This window comes from Microcaecilia unicolor, chromosome 3, assembly GCF_901765095.1.
Source record: "Microcaecilia unicolor chromosome 3, aMicUni1.1, whole genome shotgun sequence".
Taxonomy (NCBI): Eukaryota; Metazoa; Chordata; class Amphibia; order Gymnophiona; family Siphonopidae; genus Microcaecilia; species Microcaecilia unicolor.
Window position 1 is genome coordinate 302317966 of NC_044033.1, and position 25353 is coordinate 302343318.

A 25353-nucleotide genomic window follows, 5' to 3' on the forward strand; every position below is an offset into this window, starting at 1 on the left:
AGCTACACTCACCATGAGCAAAAATGCACTCCACTGCTCTCTGCCAAAGCCTCAACCCGACCTTGCCAAGTGATACTATTTTTTTATTAGTCCGGTTTCTGGATCCTGGGTCTAGGCATTCACAGGTCCCTCCCAAAAGTAAGGGGCAGGGGACAAGGCTCCAAAAGTAGACTGGAAGAAAACCTTAAAAGGGGATTGTAATGGAATATAGTCCCATGGGGTGTAGCACCTGCTTGTTCAAGTGTACAGCGCTGCATAGGTCTAGTAGCGCTATAAAAACGATAAGTAGTAGTAGTACTTCTGAGCTATATCTTTTTGTATGTGGAGCCCAAGGCTCACCCAGGAACTACCCAAAAGGAAAGACAACTATAAGTTTTCTCATCACAATCTACCAGACCAGATCTGGAACACACAAGAGCTCACTTACCACCTGCTGCACACTGAGAAATATTGGTTGTTTGTGTGTTGCACAAGACCCTTTAAAGGGTGAAGGCAATAAACCATGGTTTATTTTATTTATTAAATTTATAACCCACCTATTACCTAAGCAGGTTACAAATCTACTATAATAAAGCTCACCTCCAACGTTCTGAGGCTGCCTGGTGGCTTCCGGTGGTGGTGTCCCTCATGGAGTAGATATCTGGTGGTGGTGTCAATCATGTAGATAATTGTGACGTCAGCAAAAGGGGAGGAGCCACGAGTGCCCAATGTGGAGGTGGAGTAGGGAAACGTCAGGGAGAGGGGAGGAGCCGCGATTGTCCAATTTGGAGGGGGAGGAGTAGGGAAACACGCGGTGTGTGTTTCCCTACTCCTCCCCCTGCTCAGGAATCCGAACAGAGCGCCAGGAGGCAGGCGAGGTCTACCGGGCCCAGTACGCCAAACGGCCGAGGTTCCTACGACAAAGTTGTTCTTTGCCCCGCATAAATTCCATTGCAGTAATCTACATGGCTTAGTACCATTGATTGTATCAGGTTGCGAAACGTTTCCCTCAGGAAGAATGGTTTCATGCATTTGAGTTTCCACATTGAGTGGAACATTTTCTTTATTGTAGATTTCACATGGCTCTCTAGTGTAAGGTTGTAGTCGATTGTAACGCAGAGGATTTTCAGGCTGTTTGAGATGGGGAGGATGTAATCTGGGGTGTTTATACAGTGGGGGAAATAAGTATTTGATCCCTTGCTGATTTTGTAAGTTTGCCCACTGACAAAGACATGAGCAGCCCATAATTGAAGGGTAGGTTATTGGTAACAGTGAGAGATAGCACATCACAAATTAAATCCGGAAAATCACATTGTGGAAAGTATATGAATTTATTTGCATTCTGCAGAGGGAAATAAGTATTTGATCCCCCACCAACCAGTAAGAGATCTGGCCCCTACAGACCAGGTAGATGCTCCAAATCAACTCGTTACCTGCATGACAGACAGCTGTCGGCAATGGTCACCTGTATGAAAGACACCTGTCCACAGACTCAGTGAATCAGTCAGACTCTAACCTCTACAAAATGGCCAAGAGCAAGGAGCTGTCTAAGGATGTCAGGGACAAGATCATACACCTGCACAAGGCTGGAATGGGCTACAAAACCATCAGTAAGACGCTGGGCGAGAAGGAGACAACTGTTGGTGCCATAGTAAGAAAATGGAAGAAGTACAAAATGACTGTCAATCGACAAAGATCTGGGGCTCCACGCAAAATCTCACCTCGTGGGGTATCCTTGATCATGAGGAAGGTTAGAAATCAGCCTACAACTACAAGGAGGGAACTTGTCAATGATCTCAAGGCAGCTGGGACCACTGTCACCACGAAAACCATTGGTAACACATTACGACATAACGGACTGCAATCCTGCAGTGCCCGCAAGGTCCCCCTGCTCCGGAAGGCACATGTGACGGCCCGTCTGAAGTTTGCCAGTGAACACCTGGATGATGCCGAGAGTGATTGGGAGAAGGTGCTGTGGTCAGATGAGACAAAAATTGAGCTCTTTGGCATGAACTCAACTCGCCGTGTTTGGAGGAAGAGAAATGCTGCCTATGACCCAAAGAACACCGTCCCCACTGTCAAGCATGGAGGTGGAAATGTTATGTTTTGGGGGTGTTTCTCTGCTAAGGGCACAGGACTACTTCACCGCATCAATGGGAGAATGGATGGGGCCATGTACCGTACAATTCTGAGTGACAACCTCCTTCCCTCCGCCAGGGCCTTAAAAATGGGTCGTGGCTGGGTCTTCCAGCACGACAATGACCCAAAACATACAGCCAAGGCAACAAAGGAGTGGCTCAGGAAGAAGCACATTAGGGTCATGGAGTGGCCTAGCCAGTCACCAGACCTTAATCCCATTGAAAACTTATGGAGGGAGCTGAAGCTGCGAGTTGCCAAGCGACAGCCCAGAACTCTTAATGATTTAGAGATGATCTGCAAAGAGGAGTGGACCAAAATTCCTCCTGACATGTGTGCAAACCTCATCATCAACTACAGAAGACGTCTGACCGCTGTGCTTGCCAACAAGGGTTTTGCCACCAAGTATTAGGTCTTGTTTGCCAGAGGGATTAAATACTTATTTCCCTCTGCAGAATGCAAATAAATTCATATACTTTCCACAATGTGATTTTCCGGATTTAATTTGTGATGTGCTATCTCTCACTGTTACCAATAACCTACCCTTCAATTATGGGCTGCTCATGTCTTTGTCAGTGGGCAAACTTACAAAATCAGCAAGGGATCAAATACTTATTTCCCCCACTGTATTTGTGGGGTTGTTCGCGTTGTATTGGGATGAGTGTGTTTTTTCTGTATTGAGTTTTAGTTGAAATGCATTTGCCCATGAGTCCATGATGTTCAAGCTGAGCTTAATTTCGTTGGCGATTTCTGTCAGATCGTGTTTGTAAGGAATGTATATATTGTGACATCGTCCTCATAGCTGAAAGGGTTAAGACCTTGGTCGGATAAGGACTTGGCTAGTGGGGTCATCATTAGGTTGAAAAGGATCGGTGATAGTGGTGATCCTTCAGGTACTCCGCAGTCTGTTTTCCACGGTGATATGTTTGAATTTGATTTCACTTGATATGTTCTAGTGGTTAGGAAACCCTTGATCCAACTAAGTATATTTCCTCCAATTCTGAAGTAGTCTAGGAGTCTTAGTAGTATATTATGGTTTACCATGTCGAATGCACTAGACATGTCGAACTGGAGAAGTATGCTTTTACCTGTTGTTATTTTTTGCTTGAATTTGGCTAGGAGAGTAATTAGTACTGTTTCAGTGCTATGGAGGGGGCGAAATCCTGTTTGTAATTCATGTAATATTGAGAATTTGTTTATATAATCAGTAAGTTGTTTGGTTACCATGCTTTCCATCAATTTTATTACCAGTGGGATAGATGCTACTGGGTGGTAGTTGGTGATTTCGTTTGTATTTTTCTTGGTATCTTTTGGTATTGGGGTGAGTAGGGTGTTGTCATTTTCCTTAGGGAAGAGATCTTGTTGAAGCATGTAGTTTAGGTGGGATGTGAGGTCTGCTAAGAAGCAGTCAGGGGCGGATTTTATTAGGTAGCTGGGGTAGGTATCCAATTTACAGTGGGTGTTGGAGAATCTTTTGATCATCTGGGTAACTGTTTCGGTGGTGAGGAGAACGAAGTTTGACCAAGTTCGGTCAGCTGGGTATTCTCCAGGGGTTGGATCCAAGCTATTGATGAAGTTTTCAATATCGCTATTGTCCAAAGGTAGCGTGTTGCTTGGGTTTGCAATTTTTTCATTGAAGTATTTAGCAAGTTTGTCTGCAGATGGGATGTCTGTATTGGTTGTAGTGACCGCTGTAATGTCTAATAGTTTGTTCATGATTTGGTATAGTTTCTTCGTGTTTTTGTAATCTGGCCCTATTTTAGTTTTATAGTATGTCCTTTTGATCTTACTGTGTATTTGCATTTTCTTTGTATTTGTTTCCATGCATTGAGTGTGTGTTCATCTTTTATTTTTTTCCATGCTCGAGTTTCCTGGATTGTATTTTTAATGTTTTCAGTTCATCGTTGAACCATGGTATAGAGTTATGCCTACATGAGGTTCTTCTTCATAAGGGTGCTATTTCGACTAGTATGCTTCTGCATCTTTTATCCTATTCTGTGAGGTAGTATGTGGAGTCTGTTTGTGCTGTCCCTTCATTACTGTATATCTGTTGCCAGAATGTTTTCGAGTCTATTTGGCCGCTGGTGCTGTAGGTTGTGTGTTATTGTGTGCGGTATGAACCCTTCTTCTGCCATTTTAGAGATAGGTTTAGTTTGTAGTGATCGGTCCATGGTGTTTCTGTCCATTTAATATCTGTTATTATTAGGTTCTGATCTGTTGACAGTTTGTGTGAGATGAGGTCGAGTGTGTGCCCTTTGACATGGGTTGCTTGCATTTGTGGCCATTTGAGATCCCATAAGTGGAGGAATTCCTTACGTTCTAGTGTGTTAGTAGAGTTTGGGTCTTATAGGTGAAGGTTAATGTCTCCTAATACTAGTATATTGGAGTTGGTTGCATAAGGGTTTGAAATGAAGTCAGAGAAGATTGTCTGGCCTTCGTTCCAATTACCTGGTGGTCTATAAAACAAGACACAGTTCAGGTGATCAAGCAGGATTTTGTTGTGGATTTTGATTGAGGCAATTTCAAGTTGGGTTTTTATGGACTCGGCAGTGGCTTCGGTGGTAAAGTGGTATCGATGGATTAGTGCTATGCCTCCACCTCTCTTTTCCTTTCTGGTCCAGTGAGCGATTTTATATCCTGGAGGGCAGAGGTCTAGGATTATAGGGTCCTTTTGATCATGGATCCAGGTTTCATTGATGAAAAGTAGATCAAGGTTTTTTGACGTGACCCAGTCTGTTACTATTGTTGTTTTGTTTACTACGGATCTGGCATTGATGTAACCCACTTGAATTTTTTGGTGTGAGTCTTCTGTTTGGTGTTGTGTGGATTTTTGTTAGTTGTCGTTTCTTTGTTAACGTGAGTTTGTTATGAGGTTTCTTTCCCTTCTGTTGGGGTTGTCCGCATGTTGGAGTTCTTCCTTTGTTTTGGTTGTTGTCAGTTTGATGAGGTGGGGTGTATCTGGTCAGTCTTTGATGATTATGTAGTCATTAGCCATTGAACAATCATAACCTTCCTTTTTTTCCATTTACTAAAAAGTGAACAGTATTGAACAGTTTCTTTGGTTTAAAGAGCCTTATTTATTTTAGGTTTAAAATAATTCCTCAGTCTCCATTTGCTAGCAGGAGAGCATATACTCACACAGCTGGATTGGTCTGGAACTATGAAAAGGAATGCATGTGTGTGCATTTATCTTTTTTTAAGAGCAAGAAGTATTGCCTGCTGGTAGAATGTCTGCACTTAATGCCACCTCCTCCTGAGGTGTTATGTGCACCTATGCTACTGCAGTGGTGACAAGCTAGTGCATTGTAACTTATGTACTAATGAAAGCAGTATTGACATCAATACCCCGCTCATTCTCCACACCCTTTCTTGCTCCGATAAGCAGTTAATGGGGGAACTGCAGCATGGGACATGCCATGGCTGCATGGTAACTGTTACTGTGTGTTAATTCCTGTGTTTACTAGTTAGTGCACTTTACAATACAAGTCCCTAAATGGCAAGTGCCATGAGAATACAGTAAAAAGCTGAACCAGAATCAACCAAAAAAAAAAGTATCTATTCTAAAAGGTTCCTCACATCTGAAGTGCTTAATCTTAACAGGCACCATCTGGTTTACAAATTGCTCATTTCTGCTATTTCTATTTTATAGTCTTCTATATTTGATCCCTCTATGCCCAGACAGCATATTAGCTCAAGGACTATAAGGATAACAAAGCGGGACACACTTAGGATTGCTCATTAGTTGGGCCCTCCTCTATGGTGTGTCTAGACTCAACCAGTCTTGATTAGTGCAAAGATTTGAACTGGATTTCTTGCACCACACTCAAGCAACAGAGCCAGCCCCCAAAACTGCATTTATTACTTTGTTCTCCAGGACAAGATGAAAACCAGTTAAATCTAGGCTACAATCAGGTTTCGAGGTGGGGTTGGGGAGGATTGAGATATCAACAGCCTACCAAGGTTGTATTTTTGCAATTACAAAATTTACCTCAGTCAGTTCTGGAAATTCTTTTCCTTCATCAGCTTGTGTGTCTTCTTTCTGTTCTTGGGTTATCGTAACAGGAATCTCTTTCTCAAGTGGCACACGGAGATGTAGATCTATAGAGTCTGGCACCGAATGTTCTTGCAACCTCTGAAATTCACACTTTTTTTTTTAATTTGTAGAAAAACATTACAGAACTAACAGTGAATTGTATTCAAAGAGTTTACATAAACAGCTAATTTACAAATAGGTTCACCCAGACCAAAAACACTACTCTAAAACAGTTAGGCATTGGGAGTGATAACTTCTTATGATATAAGATAGCCCATTCTGTTTGGGGAAAAGAGTAGGAAAATTAAGAAGCCCCAAATGTCTCAGAAGACTATGAATGAAAATTTAAGACCTATAGTTTTCCAGTCTAAGTACATATAGTGCTTCCCAAACTTGGCATATATTCATAGTAACATAGCAAATGATGGCCAATAGAAAAATGGCTGTTGTCCTTTCACGCTAGGTACGTGGCTCGCAGAACCATCCCGAGAAAGCGGGCCCACTGCCACATCCTTATTGCTTCCTGACACAAGAGGTAGGAGCCCATACCTCTTTACTTGTTCATATAGTACACTGCAACGTGATTGTCCACTTCGATGAGAATAATTTGGTTCTGTAGCTGATCTCAGAAAGCCTTTAGAGTGTTCCAAACGGTCCTCAGCTTGAGGAGGTTGATATGGAGATCTGATTGAGAAGAGCATGTCCCCTTAGGTGTGTAAGCCCATTGACACACGCTCCCCCATCCTAGGTTGCTGCATCTGTTGTCAACACCTTCTGAGGTGGCAGAATTTGGAATGGTAGTCCCACAGTCAAATCTGACTGAATTATCAACCAGAAAAAGGAGCGACCCAACTCTGGAGAGACAAATTAGGTTCCTACTACTACTTAACATTTGTAGAGCGCTACTAGGGTTACGCAGCACTGTACAAATTAAACGAATAAGGACGGTCCCTGCTCAGAAGAGCTTACAATCTAAAGGATGAAATGTCAAGTTGGGGTAGTTGAGATTTCCCGAGAAGAGGTGTAGTGATTAGGTGCCGAAGGCGACATTGAAGAGGTGGGCTTTGAGCAATGATTTGAAGATGGGTAGGGAGGGGGCCCGGCGTATGGGCTCAGGGAGTTTGTTCCAAGCATGGGGTGAGGCGAGGCAGAAAGGGCGAAGCCTAGAGTTGGCGGTGGTGGAGAAGGGTACTGAAAGGAGGGATTTGTCTTGAGAGCGGAGGTTACGGGTAGGGTCGTAAGAGGAGATGAGGATAGAGAGGTAAGGAGGGGCTGCAGATCGAGTGCATTTGTAGGTGAGTAGGAGAAGCTTGAACTGTATGCGGTATCTGATCGGAAGCCAGTGAAGTGACTTGAGGAGAGGGGTGATATGAGTATATCGGTTAAGGCGGAAGATAAGACGTGCGGCAGAGTTCTGAATGGACTGAAGGGGGGATAAATGGCTAAGTGGGAGGCCGGTGAGGAGTAGGTTGCAGTAGACAAGGCGAGAGGTAATGAGAGAGTGGATGAGAGTTCGGGTGGTGTGCTCAGAGAGGAAGGGGTGAATTTTGCTAATGTTATAGAGGAAGAAGCGACAGGTCTTGGCTATCTGCTGGATATGCGCAGAGAAGGAGAGGGAGGAGTCGAAGATGACACCGAGGTTGCAGGCAGATGAGACGGGGACGATGAGGGTGTTATCAACTGAGATAGAGAGTGAAGGGAGAGGAGAAGTGGGTTTGGGTGGAAAGATAATAAGCTCAGTCTTGGACATGTTCAGTTTCAGGTGGCGGTTGGACATCCAGGCTGCAATGTCGGATAAGCAGGCCGATACCTTGGCCTGGGTTTCCGCAGTGATTTCTGGTGTGGAGAGATAAAGCTGGGTGTCGTCAGCATAAAGATGATAGTGGAACCATGAAAAGAGATCAGGGAGCCTAAGGAAGAGGTGTAGATTGAAAAAAGAAGGAGCCCAAGGACAGATCCCTGAGGAACTCCAACAGAGAGCGGGATAGGGGAGGAGGACGAACCATGAGAGTGTACTCTGAAGGTACGATGGGAGAGATAAAAGGAGAACCAGGAGAGGACAGAGCCCTGGAACCCAAAGGAGGACAGTGTGTCAAGAAGTAGGTTGTGATTGACAGTGTCAAAAGAGGAGTATAGGTTGAGGAGGATGAGGATGGAGTAGTGACCTTTGGATTTGGCGAGGAACAGGTTATTGCAGACCTTAGATAGTGCCGTTTCTGTCGAGTGTAGTGGTCGAAAGCCGGATTGAAGCGGATCGAGGATGGCATGAGTGGAGAGAAAATCAATGCATCGGCTGTGAATGGTGCGTTCAAGTATTTTGGAGAGGAAGGGTAGGAGGGAAATGGGGCGGTAGTTGGAGGGACAGGTAGGGTGAAGTGATGTTTTTTTGAGGAGTGGTGTGACCACAGCATGCTTGAAGGTGGCCCGGACTGTTGCAGTGGAGAGAGAGAGGTTGAGGATATGACAGATGGTGGGGGTGATAGTAGGAGTGATGGTGTTAAGTAAGTTGGTGGGAATGGGGTCTGAGGAACAGGTGGTGGATTTCGAGGAGGAGAGGAGATGGGCGGTTTCCTCTTCGGTGATAGCAGGAAAAGAGGAGAAGGAGGCCTGGGTAGGTTGGTTGAGAAAGTGGGTTATAGGATGAAGAGGTTCCCAGCCACTTGAGACCACAGGGAAGCTAGGGTACACTGGGCCTTGCTCAAATGGAGGCAAGCCATGGGAGTGACATGTGGCCTAAATCTCAGCATCTGCCAAGCCATGATCTGCTTGCTGCTTTGGACTCGTGAGGTGACTGCTACCAAGGCATCTGCTCTCACTTGGGGCAGAAAAGCCTGAGCCTGCACTGTATCAAGGAGAGCTCCAATCTCTGTACTGGGAGAAGGTGGGCCAGGGTTGTTTATGATGAACCCTATTAGCTCCAGCACCCAAATACTTTTCTGCATTGACTTTTGTGCCCCCTCCTGTAAAGTCCTTTTGACCAGCCAACCATCCAGGTAGGGCAACGTATAAACTCCCAGTTTAGGTAGCGACACTGCAACTACTGATAGACATTTGGTGAATACCCTGGGTGCTGACGCAAGACCAAAAGACAGACTGTGATAATGGTAGTGGTGTTTCCCCTACATGGAATCTGAGATACTTCCTGTGACTGGGAAGAATCAATATCTGGGTACAGACATCCTTCAAGTCCAGAGAGCATATCGTTTTCCTGTATCATGGGAAGAAGGGTGCCCAGGGAAAAATCTTTGACTAGGAATCTGTTCACAGCCCTTAGGTCTAGGATAGGACAGAACGCCATATTTTCTTGGGTACAAGTGCCTGGAATAACATTCTCTCCCTTCTTCCCCTGATGGCATTGGCTTGACCGCATTGGCCTGCAGAAGGGTGGAGATTTCTTCTACAAGTACTATGTATGTGCCTGTTACAATATTTAACATTGATAGACATGAAATCATTATGCACTTTGTTTCATAACATAACTCCATATGGACTTTTTATCATTTCCAATTGATTTACACAAATCTATAATGTACTTTCTTTGTATTCACTCCACGGGCATTAGATTACTTTATATACACATGTTCTCTGCATATATAAATATATATATATATACATTTTCTCTTTTTACATAGCAAGTGCTCTTCTATTGTTATTTTATATGTTTCTTAGTATATTTGTTCATACATCATATGCTTTTTCTGTTCTTATATCATTTATCATTCAGCATTTTTTCATTTTTAATTTTTTTTGACTGTCCTTTTAGTATTTATGCCTTATATATATATTATCATTTTAGACTCCTGAAGCAGGCCTATGGCCAAAACGCAGTAGAGTCTCCAACTAATAAACTTATGTTAAGAAGCTTCACGTCACTGACCTTGTCTCTTGAATTCATGGTCAACGTCCCACTGTCTTATGCTCTTGGTGGGCATTTTGATGGTTTCTGACACCAATGAAGCGCGTAAGCAAGACGGACTACTTGAAGAACCCACTGGTCATAGGTTTCAAGGGGCCACCTTTGATGGAAAAAACTGAAGGTCATCTGGGATGGCTACTTAGACTGCAGTTTTGCTCTCTTGAAGCCAGTCAAAAACCCATCCCCTACTTTAACTGGGGAGCCCGCTGGGGCTTCTGAGGGTGGGACCAACAAGGGCAAAAGCACTGGGCCTTAGCTGCTGGGTACAGCAAGGCAGCAGCGGAAATCTATGCCTTTGAGAATAATAGGTCTATTGCCTAGGCCCACTGGAAAATATCCTGGTTGAGGAGGATGAAGCTGGAGAATGCCAAAAGGAGGACGGGTTGGTGTCAGTGTACTTCTTTACGAGGTCAGCGTAAAGAAGTACACCTTCACCTTATCCCCAAAAAGATTGTCTCCTCGGCAAGGTACATCCAACTAATCTCTCCTGAACTGCAGGTTCTAGGTCAGAAACATACAGCCATGAGAGTCTGTGCATCCCCACACCAATGATGGAGAATCTGGATGCAACATCAAACGTGTATAAGTGCCCCGGCCAAATACTTTCTGTACTCCAGCTGCTTAGTGGCCAACTGGTGAAGCTCAGTGGCCTGCTCCTAAGGGAGAGAAGCTAAACGCACTACATAGCAAAGACTTCAAGTAAATGCTCATGTAGAGCTAGTAGGACTGCATGTAAGCAATAAGCATCAAGGACTGATAAACGTTTCTCCCAAATGAGTCTTGTGTCCGAGCCTCTCTACCCGGGGGAGCTGAGGAATGAGTCCTGGAGCTCCTTGCTCGTTGACGGCGGATTCAGCAGCCTTCTGGGTAAGATAATGCATATCCACCTTAATTGCAACCTGTATTGACTGGTGAGATTCCCAGTTCGTCAGTGCATCTTTAGAAATAAGGTGCAATGGAATAATGACCCCCCTTTCTCTGCCTATGCCCTGGATTTTTCCTCCGTCTCCAACTTCAGTGGGATAGCCAGTCACCTCCGTCTCCAACTTCAATGGGATAGCCAAAGCCATTTCCTTCACAAAACCTGTGTAAATGACCCACAGGTAGAGATTTATGTCTCTTGAGGTGAGTAGGGATCAGAAGGGAACCCATAAAACTCCTCCCCCGAGAAGTAATGAGGGTCCTCTTCTGAGTACCAAGAGAAGTCCCAGACTCCTCACAGTACTCAGATTGAACAGAGTCTGTACCTGCTCCAGCTCAGTGGGACCATGCCCACACACCGAAGGGTACCAGGGTATAACCCTACCCACAGACTTCGGGGAAGCTTCCTCCCCCAATGTCAAGAGTAATACTACATGGGTCAATGTTGACACTCATTAGGGTGCTGGTGTCGAAGACCACTCCACAGGCAAGGCAGGAGTCTCAGGAAGAAGCTGGGGTTGAGATATAGCAGATGTAAGCACCCTCTGTGCCTGAGAAATGGTTGCAGCTATAGCGCTTGCACCAGCTCCTCCCTGATCACGGGCTCGATAACGCTCATCGAAGGTAGACATCAACAACGGCTGGGGAGCCAGGACATGGTGCAAAGGAGCAAGTACCAAATGGGAAGTGGGAACCCAGCTGACCGGAGACTGGCGCATCGATACCTGCACCACGGTGCCAGCACATCTCGGGTACCAGCGATGCCAATGCCCTGGTGCTCCCAACACCGTGTGAAGAGGACCAATGTTTGTGCTTCTTGGGCTGAGAATCGCGGTTCTCCAATGCCGATGAGAAGAATGAACTCGTACGTGTCCTCGGTATTGGGTCCAATACTGATAAGATCCCAGGGCCAACTATCAGTGTCTGATGTCGAGGGAGGTGGAGACCCCCTCAATGCTGGTGCTCTCCCAGTGGTAGCTGATGTCTAGACAGCCATCAACGTCGCTGCTTCTGGTGCTTATATCGATGGACCGGCCTTCAAGGAGCCAAAAGTCCCTCCTGATGGATCTGACGTGCCCTCTATGTCCTCAACTGAATTTTCAAACTGAGAAAACACGAGTTAGCGTCATGGTTATGCCCAAGGAACGCGATGCATCAAGAGTGCTGGTCCGTCAACTCAGTTACCCCATTACATTGGGTGCATGTCAAAGCCACTGGGGGGGGGGGGGGGGGGGGGGGTCCTTCTTGCACATTGAGAAAAGAATTGCAGCCAAATTAAATTCCTCAATTTTGGACTAAAAAGGGGCAGAGGCCAAATTGATGTTGGTGCTCATGCCAAGTGGGCCTATCAGGCCGCAAGAAAAAAAAAAAAAAACCAACCTTGAACTAAGAGGAAAAATAAAAACGAAGATCAAAGACAAATGGGAGAAAAATACCTGCATGGGAAGGCACTGCAAAAGCGGAGAAATAAAAGCACCGAGAAGAGACCATGAAGATGCGTCCTCTCTGCACCATGGAAAAACAAAGACTGAGGGACCCACACTCAAGCGTCGGGCAGGAAGGCACCTGTGCATGCATGGTGAGACACTGCTAGAAACATCTATATGTTAGTCAGCGTCCATACCAGGCTCTGTCTGATCACATCACCCACATGTGAGAACACAACTTTGGGCCTCCTTTTCCTCAGCGAACAGCAGTTCAGTCTAAAAATTCAACTTATATTACCCATTTAGTAGCTAAACCATGTCTTCTACATACTTAAAAAAAAAAACCTGCAGATAAATTAAGGATTTGTAAAGGACAAACATCTTAAAGATCCCACCTTTCCCCCACCAAAAATGCCCATGTTAAACTATCACCTGGTTCTGGAGCTTTAAAGTCAAAGCTTTCTGCTCCTCAATTTGACGCCTTTTCTCCCGTGCTCTTGAATCATATAAACTAGTCCTGCAAAAAAAAAAAAAAAATTAAATTCAGAATATAATTGTTTCCACAATTTTCATACTTTTCTTATATCATAACCCACCACTGCTCTTATCTTGCCCTTCAATGGCCAATATGTATGCACTTCTCTAAAATAGAAATTTATTAAATAATGGATAAATATTTTTCAAAGTTACTTGTTATCGGTTGTCATGTACCTTTGTGGCCATTTTACCTGAAACCAATTCCAAAAAGGACCAGGCTTTGATATATGCATATAGAAACGAAGTGCTCTTACGTAGGGCTCCGATGCTCAAAACTCCAGCATTATTCCAACTAGCACTGTAAAAATACCACTTGAACAGTGAAGAACAACGCCCTAATGCTCAACGCTAATGAGATGCAAATATAGGCGAATATTAGGGAGCTCGGTGGGAGGATCGTGCTTTGGCATGGGAGGATTGTTCTTGGAGCATATGCAGACGACTTCCATGGTAAGCTTGGCTCCAGTGCACATCAGCCTGGTAAAACCTGTATGTGAAGCACACATTGGCGTCTAGTTTTCTGCGGCCTAAACATAAGCAGTTTTAATTTTTTTTTTTTTTTTTTTTTTTAAAGCTTGGACACATATTTAGACATAGGAAACAGATGCCAATGTGTGTGTTCACTTTGGGCGTTTATTCTTTTCTTTTAGCATGGATGCTTTAAATTTAGATGCAGGAAACAAATGACAAATGCTTTCGCTTGGGTATGCTGTTTCTCATGACCAGCACTTAAGGGCTTACATGGGCTTCTTTCTGCTTCCAAGAGCAAATCAAAACCTGCAGATTTTGCAGAAAGAATCATGAGAGAAGCACGAGAATCATGGGAAATCCTCTCTTCCAACATCCTAATGCCTGCTCCAACCTAGCATTATTTTTTGCAGCAGTAAGGCAATTTTGTTTTGGGCACTCTTTTCTGAGCATTGGGGAGGAATACAAAATTACCTCGTTTACATGAGCTTGACAACACTTGCATGCTATCTGCACTAGTAGTACCTAACACACATTTCCTGCTCTAGACCCCTCTAAACATTCTGTGCAGGTAAAAGTGAGCGCTAGTACTGTACTAATGCCTTTAGTGCCCATGTTTACTTTTAAGCATCAGGGCCTAAAAGCTGACCTACTTTTTCAGAAAAAAAAGATTCTCTTTTGTGGAGTGGAGGCGTGGCCTAGTGGTTGGGATGGACTTTGGTCCTGGGGAACTGAGTTCGATTCCCACTTCAGGCACAGGCAGCTCCTTGTGACTCTGGGCAAGTCACTTAGCCCTCCATTGCCCCATGTAAGCCGCATTGACTACCATGAGTGGGAAAGTGCGGTGTACACATGTAACAAAAAAAAAAAAAAACCACATTTGCTTCCTGATATGACGAGCCATGCAGTTAAGATATTAAGGCCTTTCTTGAATTAAATGCATTAATATTTGCTTCAGGAGCCTCTTTTTATTTGAGGTTCCCATGTAAGTGGGTAAAAAAATATCAAGAAAATAGGCATATATTTGTTGAATCTTCTCAGCTCAATCAGTTTAGTAATCTCTACAGTACTTGGAGGTTTATAAGCCCAAATTAATACTGGCAGTAAGGTAAATGTCATGGCACCATTAATTTTACTTACTTTCTGGAAACAGTTTCTCTCCTCTCCAATGGGCCCTTTTACTAAGCTGTGGTAAGCATTAGCACATGCTCACTATGGATGCACTCACATATCTTGTGGTAAGTTCCAAATCAGTATGATCTAGAAATTTTTAAAATTTTTGTTGGAGGCTGGAGACTGGGCGTTCCTATGCTACTCAGTGCAGGTACATTACTGCACACTAACAGGCAGATGATCAAAAGCAAACGCCGGCGCTAGAGGCTGTTAGCGCCATACTAGCACAGGAGTTTGCTACCACCCCATGATCAGAGCCCTCAAAGCGCATGAAACAATGCGCTCGAGGGCTCTTAGCACAAGTAGCTTGCAAATGCATGCTAATCAGCGCTTAGCACATTCATCCCCAATGATCAGGGACCAGCACGCCAAAGACTGGGTCGCTGGCCACGACAAACCCTATGCCAGCTCTGAGCTGGCGTTAAGGTTTGCAAATCATTGGGGAGGAATGGTGAGCCCTGTCCAGCATGCATTTGCATGCTGGCAGGCCCCCATTCCTCCCAAATATGCAACCCCCCCCCCAGCAAATGGTCCTTGGTGGTCCAGTGGGCGCCGACCAAGCCCCCCCCTCCAAGCGACAGGGGGGCTGGAGGTCCGCTGGTCCAGCGGACCTCCACCCCCCCCTGTCACTGGGGGGGGGGGGGCTTGGTCAGCACCCACTGGACTACCAGGGACCATTTGCTGGGGGATGGGGGGGCTGGAGACCCACCGGATCTCCAGCCCTCCCTGAACCTGGGGGGGGGGGGGGATCGTCGGGGGGACCGGAAGTCCGCTGGACCTCCAGCCCCCATTGCTCGGAGCAGGGGTAGTCAGGGCCTGGTGGTACCATGGACCTCTCAGCCCCTGTGTTTGACAGCCCAGACCTGTCCAACAAGTGTGGGAGGATTGTGCTGAGCGCATGCTCAGGCACAATTCTCCTGCACTTCTACCCCATGATCTTAGATAATTGCGCTGCTTAAATTTGCATGCATTATCTCTGATCATAAGTCTAATAGCGCCCCGCGCTGTTCCAGCGCTATTTTAGAGCACTATTCGGAACAGCGCAGGGCTTTTGATCATCTGCCTGTAAATGGTTAGTGCAGGATTATTGCGTTAGTTCTTACTGCTTACAAAATAGGTGTTGGTAAGAGCTCACAAGGTAATCCTTTTTAATGGCAGCATGCTAATGTCAACATTAGCACATGGCCATTAATAGGAAAAATAGAAATTTGGCCATTTTCTGGATGTGGTAGAAATGGCCTTAGCACATGGGAAAACCTGTGCAATAGCGTACTAAGACTATTTTTTACTGCAGTTTACTAAAAGGACCCTTAAATGTGGATTTATATGTTTAAATTAAAGAATTTTCCTACTGTACTCTTTTTTTTATGTGACTATAAATCAAATATTGCTTGATGTTTCACTTGTAAAATATTTCTTATGAAGTAAAATTTTAAAAATGAGGTTCTGTGGAATAATTCAGAGTTATCAGTGGAAATCTGTCTTATCTTGCAATAAAGTTCAGATAATTCTAAGGAAATATGTTTTTCAAACATAAAATAACACTGATAAATGCAGGCGAAGTTATTACAGTGCTCATAGTTAAGTTCATCTATTATCAGCTTGACAGATTTACTTTGAAAAATAAGTCAAAAGATATAAAAATAACTAAAGAACTTACAATTCTTTGATCCAAAGCTCTGCCTGGAAGAAAGGGGCACTAGAAAAAAGAAATGTACATTAGCCCTTAATATTTGTTATTCTTAGACAAATGATGACCAGAGAGAGAAAGCATTCAGGAGGACAACTGACTTGGCTGACACTTCTTGTCTAAGATATACATTGAAGAGGCTTCCATTTCTACCACCTTCCCTTAATTCCTCTGCTGCAACTCAAAAATAACCTGGAGTGTCCACTACCAAGTTCACTCCAGGAGGGGGGAACGGAAAGCGAATGATACATACCTGTAGCAGGTGTTCTCTGAGGACAGCGGGCTGATTGTTCTCACGACTGGGTTGACGTCCACGGCAGCCCCCTCCGACCGGAAAAAACTTTGCGGGAGGTCCCGCACGCAGGGCACGCCCACCGTGCATGCGCGGCCGTCTTCCCGCCCGTGCGCGACCGTTCCCGCTCAGTTGAATGACAAGCAAAGGAATGAGGAAAACGCAACTCCAAAGGGGAGGAGGGAGGGTAGGTGAGAACAATCAGCCTGCTGTCCTCGGAGAACACCTGCTACAGGTATGTATCATTCGCTTTCTCCGAGGACAAGCAGGCTGCTTGTTCTCATGACTGGGGTATCCCTAGCTCACAGGCTCACTCAAAACAAGAACCCAGGTCAATAGAACCTTGCAACGGCGAGGGCATAACAGAAATTGATCTACGAAGAAAAACTAACAGAGTGCAGCCTGAACAGAATAAAATCGGGTCCTGGAGGGTGGAGTTGGATTCAAACCCCAAACAGATTCTGCAGCACCGACTGCCCGAACCGACTGTCGCGTCGGGTATCCTGCTGGAGGCAGTAATGTGATGTGAATGTGTGGACAGAAGACCACGTCGCAGCCTTGCAAATCTCTTCAATAGTGGCTGACTTCAAGTGGGCCACTGACGCTGCCATGGCTCTAACACTGAGCCGTGACATGACCCTCAAGAGTCAGCCCAGCCTGGGCGTAAGTGAAGGAAATGCAATCCGCTAGCCAATTGGAGATGGTGCGTTTCCCCGACAGCGACCCCCTTCTTATTGGGGTCGAAAGAAATAAACAATTGGGCGGACTGTCTGTGGGGCTGTGTCCGCTCCAGATAGAAGGCCAACGCTCGCTTGCAGTCCAATGTGTGCAACTGACGTTCAGCAGGGCGGGTATGCGGTCTGGGAAAGAATGTTGGCAAGATGATTGACTGGTTAAGATGGAACTCCGACATCACCTTTGGCAGGAACTTAGTGTGAGTGCGGAGGACTACTCTGTTATGACGAAATTTGATACAAGGAGCATGAGCTACCAGGGCTTGAAGCTCACTGACTCTACGAGCTGAAATAACTGCCACCAAGAAAATGACCTTCCAGGTCAAGTACTTCAGATGGCATGAATTCAGTGGCTCAAAAGGAGGTTTCATCAGCTGGGTGAGGACAACATTGAGATCCCATGACACTGCAGGAGGCTTGACAGGGGGCTTTGACAAAAGAAAACCTCTCATGAATCGAACGACTAACGGCTCTCCTGAGATGGCTTTACACTCTACACGATAATGGTAAGCACTAATTGCACTAAGGTGATTCCTTACTGAGTTGGTCTTGAGACCAGACTCCGATAAGTGCAGAAGGTATTCAAGCAGGTCCTGTGCAGGACAAGAACGAGGTTCTAGGGCCTTGCTCTCACACCAAACGACAATCCTCCACTTGAAAAAGTAACTCCTTTTAGTGGAATCCTTTCTAGAGGCAAGCAAGACACGGGAGACTCCCTCAGACAGAAGCAAAAATCTAAGCCCTCAACATCCAGGCCGTGAGAGCCAGAGACTGAAGGTTGGGGTGCAGAAGCGCTCCGTCGTTCTGCGAAATGAGAGTTCTTCGGAGGACAACTCCTGAAGAAGAGGGAACCAGATCTGACAGGGCCAAAAATGCGCGATCAGAATCATGGTGCCGCGGTCTTGCTTGAGCTTGAGTAAGGTCTTCCCCACCAAAGGTATGGGAGGATATGCATACAGAAGGCCGTTCCCCCAATGGAGGAGAAAGGCATCCAACGCCTGTCTGCCATCAGCCGGAAGTCTGGAACAAAACTGAGGCAGCTTGTGATTGGTCTGGGAGGCGAAAAGGTACACCGAGGGGGTGCCCCACTCTCAGAAGATCTTGCGTACCACTCTGGAATGGAGCGACCACTCGTGCGGTTGCATGACTCTGCTCAGCCTGTCGGCTAGACTGTTTACGCCTGCCAGGTATGTGGCTTGGAGAAGCATGCCAAACTGGTGTGCCCAACGCCACATCCTGACAGCTTCCTGACAGAGGGCGAGATCCGGTGCCCCCCTGCTTGTTGATGTAATACATTGCAACCTGATTGTCTGTCCAAATTTGGATAATTTGGTAGGACAGCCGATCCCTGAAGGCCTTCAGTGCGTTCCAGACCGCTCGGAGCTCCAGGAGGTTGATCTGAAGATCTTGTTCCTGGAGGGACCACACCCCCTGGGTGTGGAGCCCATCAACATGAGCTCCCAACCCTAGACGAGATGCATCCGTCGTGAGCACTTTTGTGGGCTGGGGAATTTGGAATGGGCGTCCCAAGGTCAAATTGGTCCGAATTGTCCACCAGCGCAGCGAATTGCAGCAACTGATGGGCAGGCGGATGACATCTAGATTCTCGGTCGCTTGACACCACCGGGAAGCTAGGGTCCATTGAGCAGATCTCATGTGAAGACGAGCCATGGGAGTCACATGGACCGTAGAAGCTATATGGCCCAGGAGTCTCAACATCTGCCGAGCTGTGATCCGCTGAGACGCTCTGGTCTGGGAAGCGAGGGACAGGAGATTCTGAGCTCTCGCCTCGGGAAGATAGGCCTGAGCCGTCTGTGAATTCAGCAGAGCTCCTATGAATTCCAGAGATTGAACTGGCTGGAGATGGGACTTTGGGTAATTTATCACAAACCCCAGCAGCTCCAGAAGTTGAATAGTGCACTGCACGGACCGAAGAGTTCCTGCCTCGGAGGTGCTCTTCACCAGCCAATCATCGAGATACGGGAACACATGCACCCCCAGCTTGCGCAGGTACGCCGCAAACACCACGAGACACTTCGTGAACACCCGTGGCGCAGAGGCAAGCCCAAAGGGCAGCACACAATACTGAAAGTGACGTGTCCCCAGACGGAATCTGAGATACTGTCTGTGAGCTGGCAGTATCGGGATGTGAGTATAAACATCCTTTAAATCCAGGGAACATAGCCAATCGTCTTTCTGAATCATGGGTAGAAGGGTGCCCAAGGAAAGCATCCTGAACTTTTCTCGCACCAGATACTTGTTCAGGCCTCTCAGGTCTAGGATGGGGCGCATCCCCCCTGTTTTCTTCTGCACAAGGAAGTACCTGGAATAGAATCCCTGCCCTTCCTGCCCGGGTGGCACGGGCTCGACCGCATTGGCGCTGAGAAGGGCGGAGAGTTCCTCTGCAAGTACCTGCTTGTGATAGGAGCTGAAGGATTGAGCTCACGGAGGACAATTTGGTGGGATGGAGACCAAATTCAGGGTGTATCCGCACCGCACTATTTGGAGAACCCACTGGTTGGAGGTTATAAGAGGCCACCTGTGGTGAAAAACTGTCAACCTCCCCCCGACCGGCAGGCCGTCCGGCACAGCTAAAAACAGATCTCCTCCTCAATTGTTCTGCCTCCTGATCTGTTACCGTTATTCCCATGAGCTCAGATTTATCAAAATTCACTCTAAATCCAGACGTTTTCCCAAAGGAATTCAATTCCTGAATAAGCACTGGTAAGGTTGTCAGGGGTGATCCTATGTAAAACAATAAATCATCATCAAATAAGGCAATTTTATGTTCCCTCCCTCCCATTTTAACTTCTTTCACCTCTCCTAGTTCCCTAATTCGCTGTGCTAGGGGTTCAATGGATATGGCAAACAGTAACGGGGACAGGGGACACCCCTGCCTCGTTCCCCGCTGAATATTGAGTGTACTTGACCATCCCCCATTAACCTTAATCCTTGCCACCGGTTTTTCATACAACCCTTTCACCCAACTTATAAAAGGCCGCCCCAGTCCCATTTCCATCATGACTTCCCATAGGTACTCCCATTCCACTCTATCAAACGCCTTTTCAGCGTCTATGGTCAAGAGCATCATAGAGTCCCCCCTTCTCTGGGCTCCCCACATCAGGTTTAAAGTCCGCCTAATATTGTCTGCTACCTGTCTGTTTTGGACAAAGCCCGATTGGTCTTCATGAATGAGTGATGGCAAAATCCCACCTAACTTACCAGCCATAACTTTGGCTAGTATTTTCACATCAACATTCAGCGAAGATATCGGGCGATAAGAGCCACATAAGGTAGGATCTCTCCCCGGTTTTAATAGTACTGAAATCCCTGCTTCCTGCATGCTAGTCGGGAGTCCCCTATCAGCAAAGCAGGCATTACCCAACCTGACCAATAGCGGGCCCAACTCCTGATGGAACATTTTATAATATTTGGCTGTGTAACTATCTAATCCTGGTGATTTCCCCCCTTTCAAGCCTTTGATGACTTCCACTACTTCCTTCAGCGTTATGGGGGCTTCCAATGTCTCCCTCTGGGAGGCAGTAACTCGTTGTAAGCCGAGACTCTGTAAATGTGCCCTAATCTCTTCTATAGGAGCTATTGATTCCCTTTTATACAAGGTCCTATAAAATCTCATAAATTGTTCCCTAATTTCCCCATCTTGATGGAATAACAAATCTATTGGGCCTTTTATTTTGGTAATCATGCTTGCTATCCTTCTTTCTCGAAGGCCCCTAGCCAGTAAATTACCTGCCTTGTTGCTGAACTCAAAAAATTTCTGCTGCATTAATTGCCTATGATACTCCATTGTTTTCATTTAGATCCCTTGTAATTTTGCCCTCCACTGTTTGAGCTCTATTAGTTGTTGCAACTTCCCTTCCCTTTGATGTAATGCTTCTAATCTAGTCAATTGTCTCCACACTTCCAACTCATGAGCTGCCCTCTTCTTTTTCTTATAGGCTCCTTTCCTAATAAGCACCCCCCTCACTACTGCCTTTAAGGCATCCCACAATGTCCCCTCAGCTACATCGCCTGTGTCATTAAAGCGAATGCTACATACCTGTAGAGGGTATTCTCCGAGGACAGCAGGCTGATTGTTCTCACTGATGGGTGACGTCCACGGCAGCCCCTCCAATCGGAAACTTCACTAGCAAAGGCCTTTGCTAGCCCTCGCGCGCCCATGCCCGACCGTCTTCCCGCCCGAACCGGCTCGTGTTCGTCAGTCCCATATACAGCAAGACAAAGACAAGGGAAGGCACAACTCCAAAGGGGAGGCGGGCAGGTATGTGAGAACAATCAGCCTGCTGTCCTCGGAGAATACCCTCTACAGGTATGTAGCATTCGCTTTCTCTGAGGACAAGCAGGCTGCTTGTTCTCACTGATGGGGTATCCCTAGCCCCCAGGCTCACTCAAAACAACAAACATGGTCAATTAGGCATCGCAACGGCGAGGACATAACTGAGATTGACCTAACAACTTATCCAACTAACAGAGTGTAGCCTGGAACAGAATAAACATGGGCCTAGGGGGGTGGAGTTGGATTCTAAACCCCGAACAGATTCTGAAGCACTGACTGCCCGAACCGACTGCCGCGTCGGGTATCCTGCTGCAGGCAGTAATGAGATGTGAATGTGTGGACAGATGACCACGTCGCAGCCTTGCAAATCTCTTCAATAGTGGCTGACTTCAAGTGGGCCACTGACGCTGCCATGGCTCTAACATTATGAGCCATGACATGACCCTCAAGAGCCAGCCCTGGGCGTAAGTGAAGGAAATGCAATCTGCTAGCCAATTGGAAATGGTGCGTTTCCCCACAGCCACTCCCCTCCTGTTGGGATCAAAAGAAACAAACAATTGGGCGGACTGTCTGTTGGGCTGTGTCCGCTCCAGATAGAAGGCCAATGCTCTTTTGCAGTCCAATGTGTGCAGCTGATGTTCAGCAGGGCAGGAATGCGGACGGGGAAAGAATGTTGGCAAGACAATTGACTGGTTCAGATGGAACTCCGACACTACCTCGGCAAGAACTTAGGGTGAGTGCGGAGGACTACTCTATTATGATGAAATCTGGTGTAAGGGGCCTAGGCTACCAGGGCCTGAAGCTCACTGACTCTACGAGCTGAAGTAACTGCCACCAAGAAAATGACCTTCCAGGTCAAGTACTTCAGATGGCAGGAGTTCAGTGGCTCAAAAGGAGGTTTCATCAGCTGGGTGAGAACGACATTGAGATCCCATGACACTGTAGGAGGTTTGACAGGGGGCTTTGACAAAAGCAAACCTCTCATGAAGCGAACAACTAAAGGCTGTCCCGAGATCGGCTTACCTTCCACACGGTAATGGTATGCACTGATTGCGCTAAGGTGAACCCTTACAGAGTTGGTCTTGAGACCAGACTCAGACAAGTGCAGAAGGTATTCAAGCAGGGTCTGTGTAGGACAGGAGCGAGGATGTAAGGCCTTGCTGTCACACCAGACGGCAAACCTCCTCCATAGAAAGAAGTAACTCCTCTTAGTGGAATCTTTTCTGGAAGCAAGCAAGACATGGGAGACACCCTCCGACACACCCAAAGAGGCAAAGTCTACGCTCTCAACATCCAGGCCGTGAGAGCCAGAGACTGGAGGTTGGTATGTAGAAGCGCCCCTTCGTCCTGTGTGATGAGGGTTGGAAAACACTCCAATCTCCACGGTTCTTAGGAGGACAACTCCAGAAGGAGAGGGAACCAGATCTGACGCGGCCAAAAAGGAGCAATCAGAATCATGGTGCCTCGGTCTTGCTTGAGTTTCAACAAAGTCTTCCCCACCAGGGCCGTGCGAACACGGTAAGCAACACAGGGGGGCACCGACCTCTAGAGGGCGCCACTCACTTGCAAAATCTTTTACCTCAAGTTGTGATTCTCCTCTCTCCCCTGCCCTTCCCACATCAGGAAGTGAAGGTAGCCCAGCAGTGCTGAGACAGACACGCTGCTCTGCTAAAGCTGCTTCAAAGAGTACAACCAGCAGCTATTTATGGATTTGGTGTGTGAACAACTTTCATTCAGGGTGAGCTGGAACAACATTCAAATTAAAGAGAACAGGTTTGGAGGCAGGTGTGCAAGTGAGACTGGGGAGAAATAAAAAATAAATAGTGTAATTATCTGTAAGTGGTTCAAAGTTTTTGTTTTTTGAGCATATACACTTAGAGGAGGGCATGACTGCAATGATGTGTACATAATTATCATAGCTACAGCTAAAATCCATTTAATTGGCTGAGGTTCAAAGAGGAAGTTTAGCTGACGTATAGTGTAGAATAGCTGGTAAGTAAAAATCTGATTGCTTTTTTTGTGCGTTTGTTTTTATATAAAACATTCTGCTTGGATAGGGAGAGTTTGTGATATCTGAAAATACATTTTGCTTTAATGAAATTGCTAAACTTTAGAGTCAGAGACTTATCAATGAGGGATACATACAGTGGAAAGGAAGCCCTGGAAACAGAGTTAAGAGGACAGATACCAGCAACAGAATCAGATACTGGGCCAGCATGATCAGAAAAATAAAGTCACCAGCCAACAAAGGTAGAAAAAAATCGTTTTATTTTCATTTTAGTGTTTGGAATATGTCCACTTTGAGAATTTACATCTGCTATCTTATTTTGCAATGTATAGCAGTCTCCAAGATCCCAGTGAGCCAGGGAGGTCAGACTGTGTAAATGAGATGAAGAGACCCCCCCCCCCCCCCCCACTGTAACAAAGACAGGAACATGCATAATCAAAGCTTAGGTCTCTGCAGTTACAAGGGCTGGCCATTCCTAATTATGCTAACAGTTTTTAATACGCTAAGTCCCACTGAAAAGCCTCTTTATAAAGGCAGTGCTTTCTCTGGAGAGCAGTGTTAAGAAACAGCAGGAATTGTGTTTATTTTTTTAAACTGCTTTCCTGTGTAAGCTAATTTACAGTTTTCTAGTATATGCTTGACATTGAAGGGTGTGGTAGACCCTTTTGTCAGGTCTGGCTGGGCCTGTAGTTTTCAGTCTAAAGGAAAGACAGGTAGCAATGGAGAAACATCTAATGAAGAAGCGAGACGGGGGGAGGGGGGGGGAAGGCACCAACTGATAGTCTGCAGGGGGGCACCAGAGACCCTTGGCACGGCCCTGTTCCTCACCAGCGGTATGGGAAGGTAAGCATACAGCAGGCCTTCCCCCCAATCCAGGAGGAAGGCATCCGATGCCAGTCGGCCGTGGGCCTGAAGTCTGGAACAGAACTGAGGGACCTTGTGGTTGGCTCGAGATGCAAAGATCTACCAAGGGGGTGCCCCACACTTGGAAGATTCAGCGCACTACTCTGGAGTTGAGCGACCACTCGTGAGGTTGCATAATCCTGCTCAACCTGTCGGCCAGACTGTTTACGCCTGCCAGATATGTGGCTTGGAGCAACATACCGTAACGGCGAGCCCACAGCCACATGCTGACGGCTTCCTGACACAGGGGGCGAGATCCGGTGCCCCCCTGCTTGTTGATGTAATACATGGCAACTTGGTTGTCTGTCTGAATTTGGATAATTTGGTGGGACAGCCGATCTCTGAAAGCCTTCAGGGCGTTCCAGACCGCTCGTAACTCCAGGAGATTGATTTGCAGATCGCGTTCCTGGAGGGACCAGCTTCACTGGGTGTGAAGCCCATCGACATGAGCTCCCCACCCCAGGAGAGACGCATCCGTAGTCAGCACCTTTTGTGGCTGAGGAATTTGGAAAGGGTGTCCCAGAGTCAAATTGGACCAAATCGTCCACCAGTACAGGGATTTGAGAAAACTCGTGGACAGGTGGATCACGTCCTCTAGATCCCCAGCAGCCTGAAACCACTGGGAAGCTAGGGTCCATTGAGAAGATCGCATGTGAAGACGAGCCATGGGAGTCAGTGGAGGCCATGTGGCCCAGCAATCTCAACATCTGCCGAGCTGTGATCTGCTGGGACGCTCGTACCCGGGAGACGAGGGACAGCAGATTGTTGGCCCTTGTCTCCGGAAGATAGGCACGAGCCGTCCGAGAATCCAGCAGAGCTCCTATGAATTCGAGTCTCTG

General features: G+C 46.5%; 1 protein-coding gene across 16 annotated transcripts in view; it reads right to left on the bottom strand.

Annotated features, from left to right (window-relative positions):
* Positions 1–25353, bottom strand: part of SENP1 (SUMO specific peptidase 1) — a 347559-nt gene that overhangs the window by 159796 nt on the left and 162410 nt on the right. For 14 of the 16 annotated variants that reach the window (XM_030198243.1, XM_030198250.1, XM_030198244.1 and 11 more), the window contains 3 exons: positions 16251–16289; positions 12845–12929; positions 6104–6259 (listed from right to left, as the gene is read on the bottom strand). In XM_030198243.1, coding sequence (XP_030054103.1) covers positions 6104–6259; positions 12845–12929; positions 16251–16289 — 280 coding nt within the window. The remainder of the gene's footprint in view (positions 1–6103; positions 6260–12844; positions 12930–16250; positions 16290–25353) is intronic. The other 2 variants (XM_030198245.1, XM_030198255.1) reach the window with 1 other exon arrangement.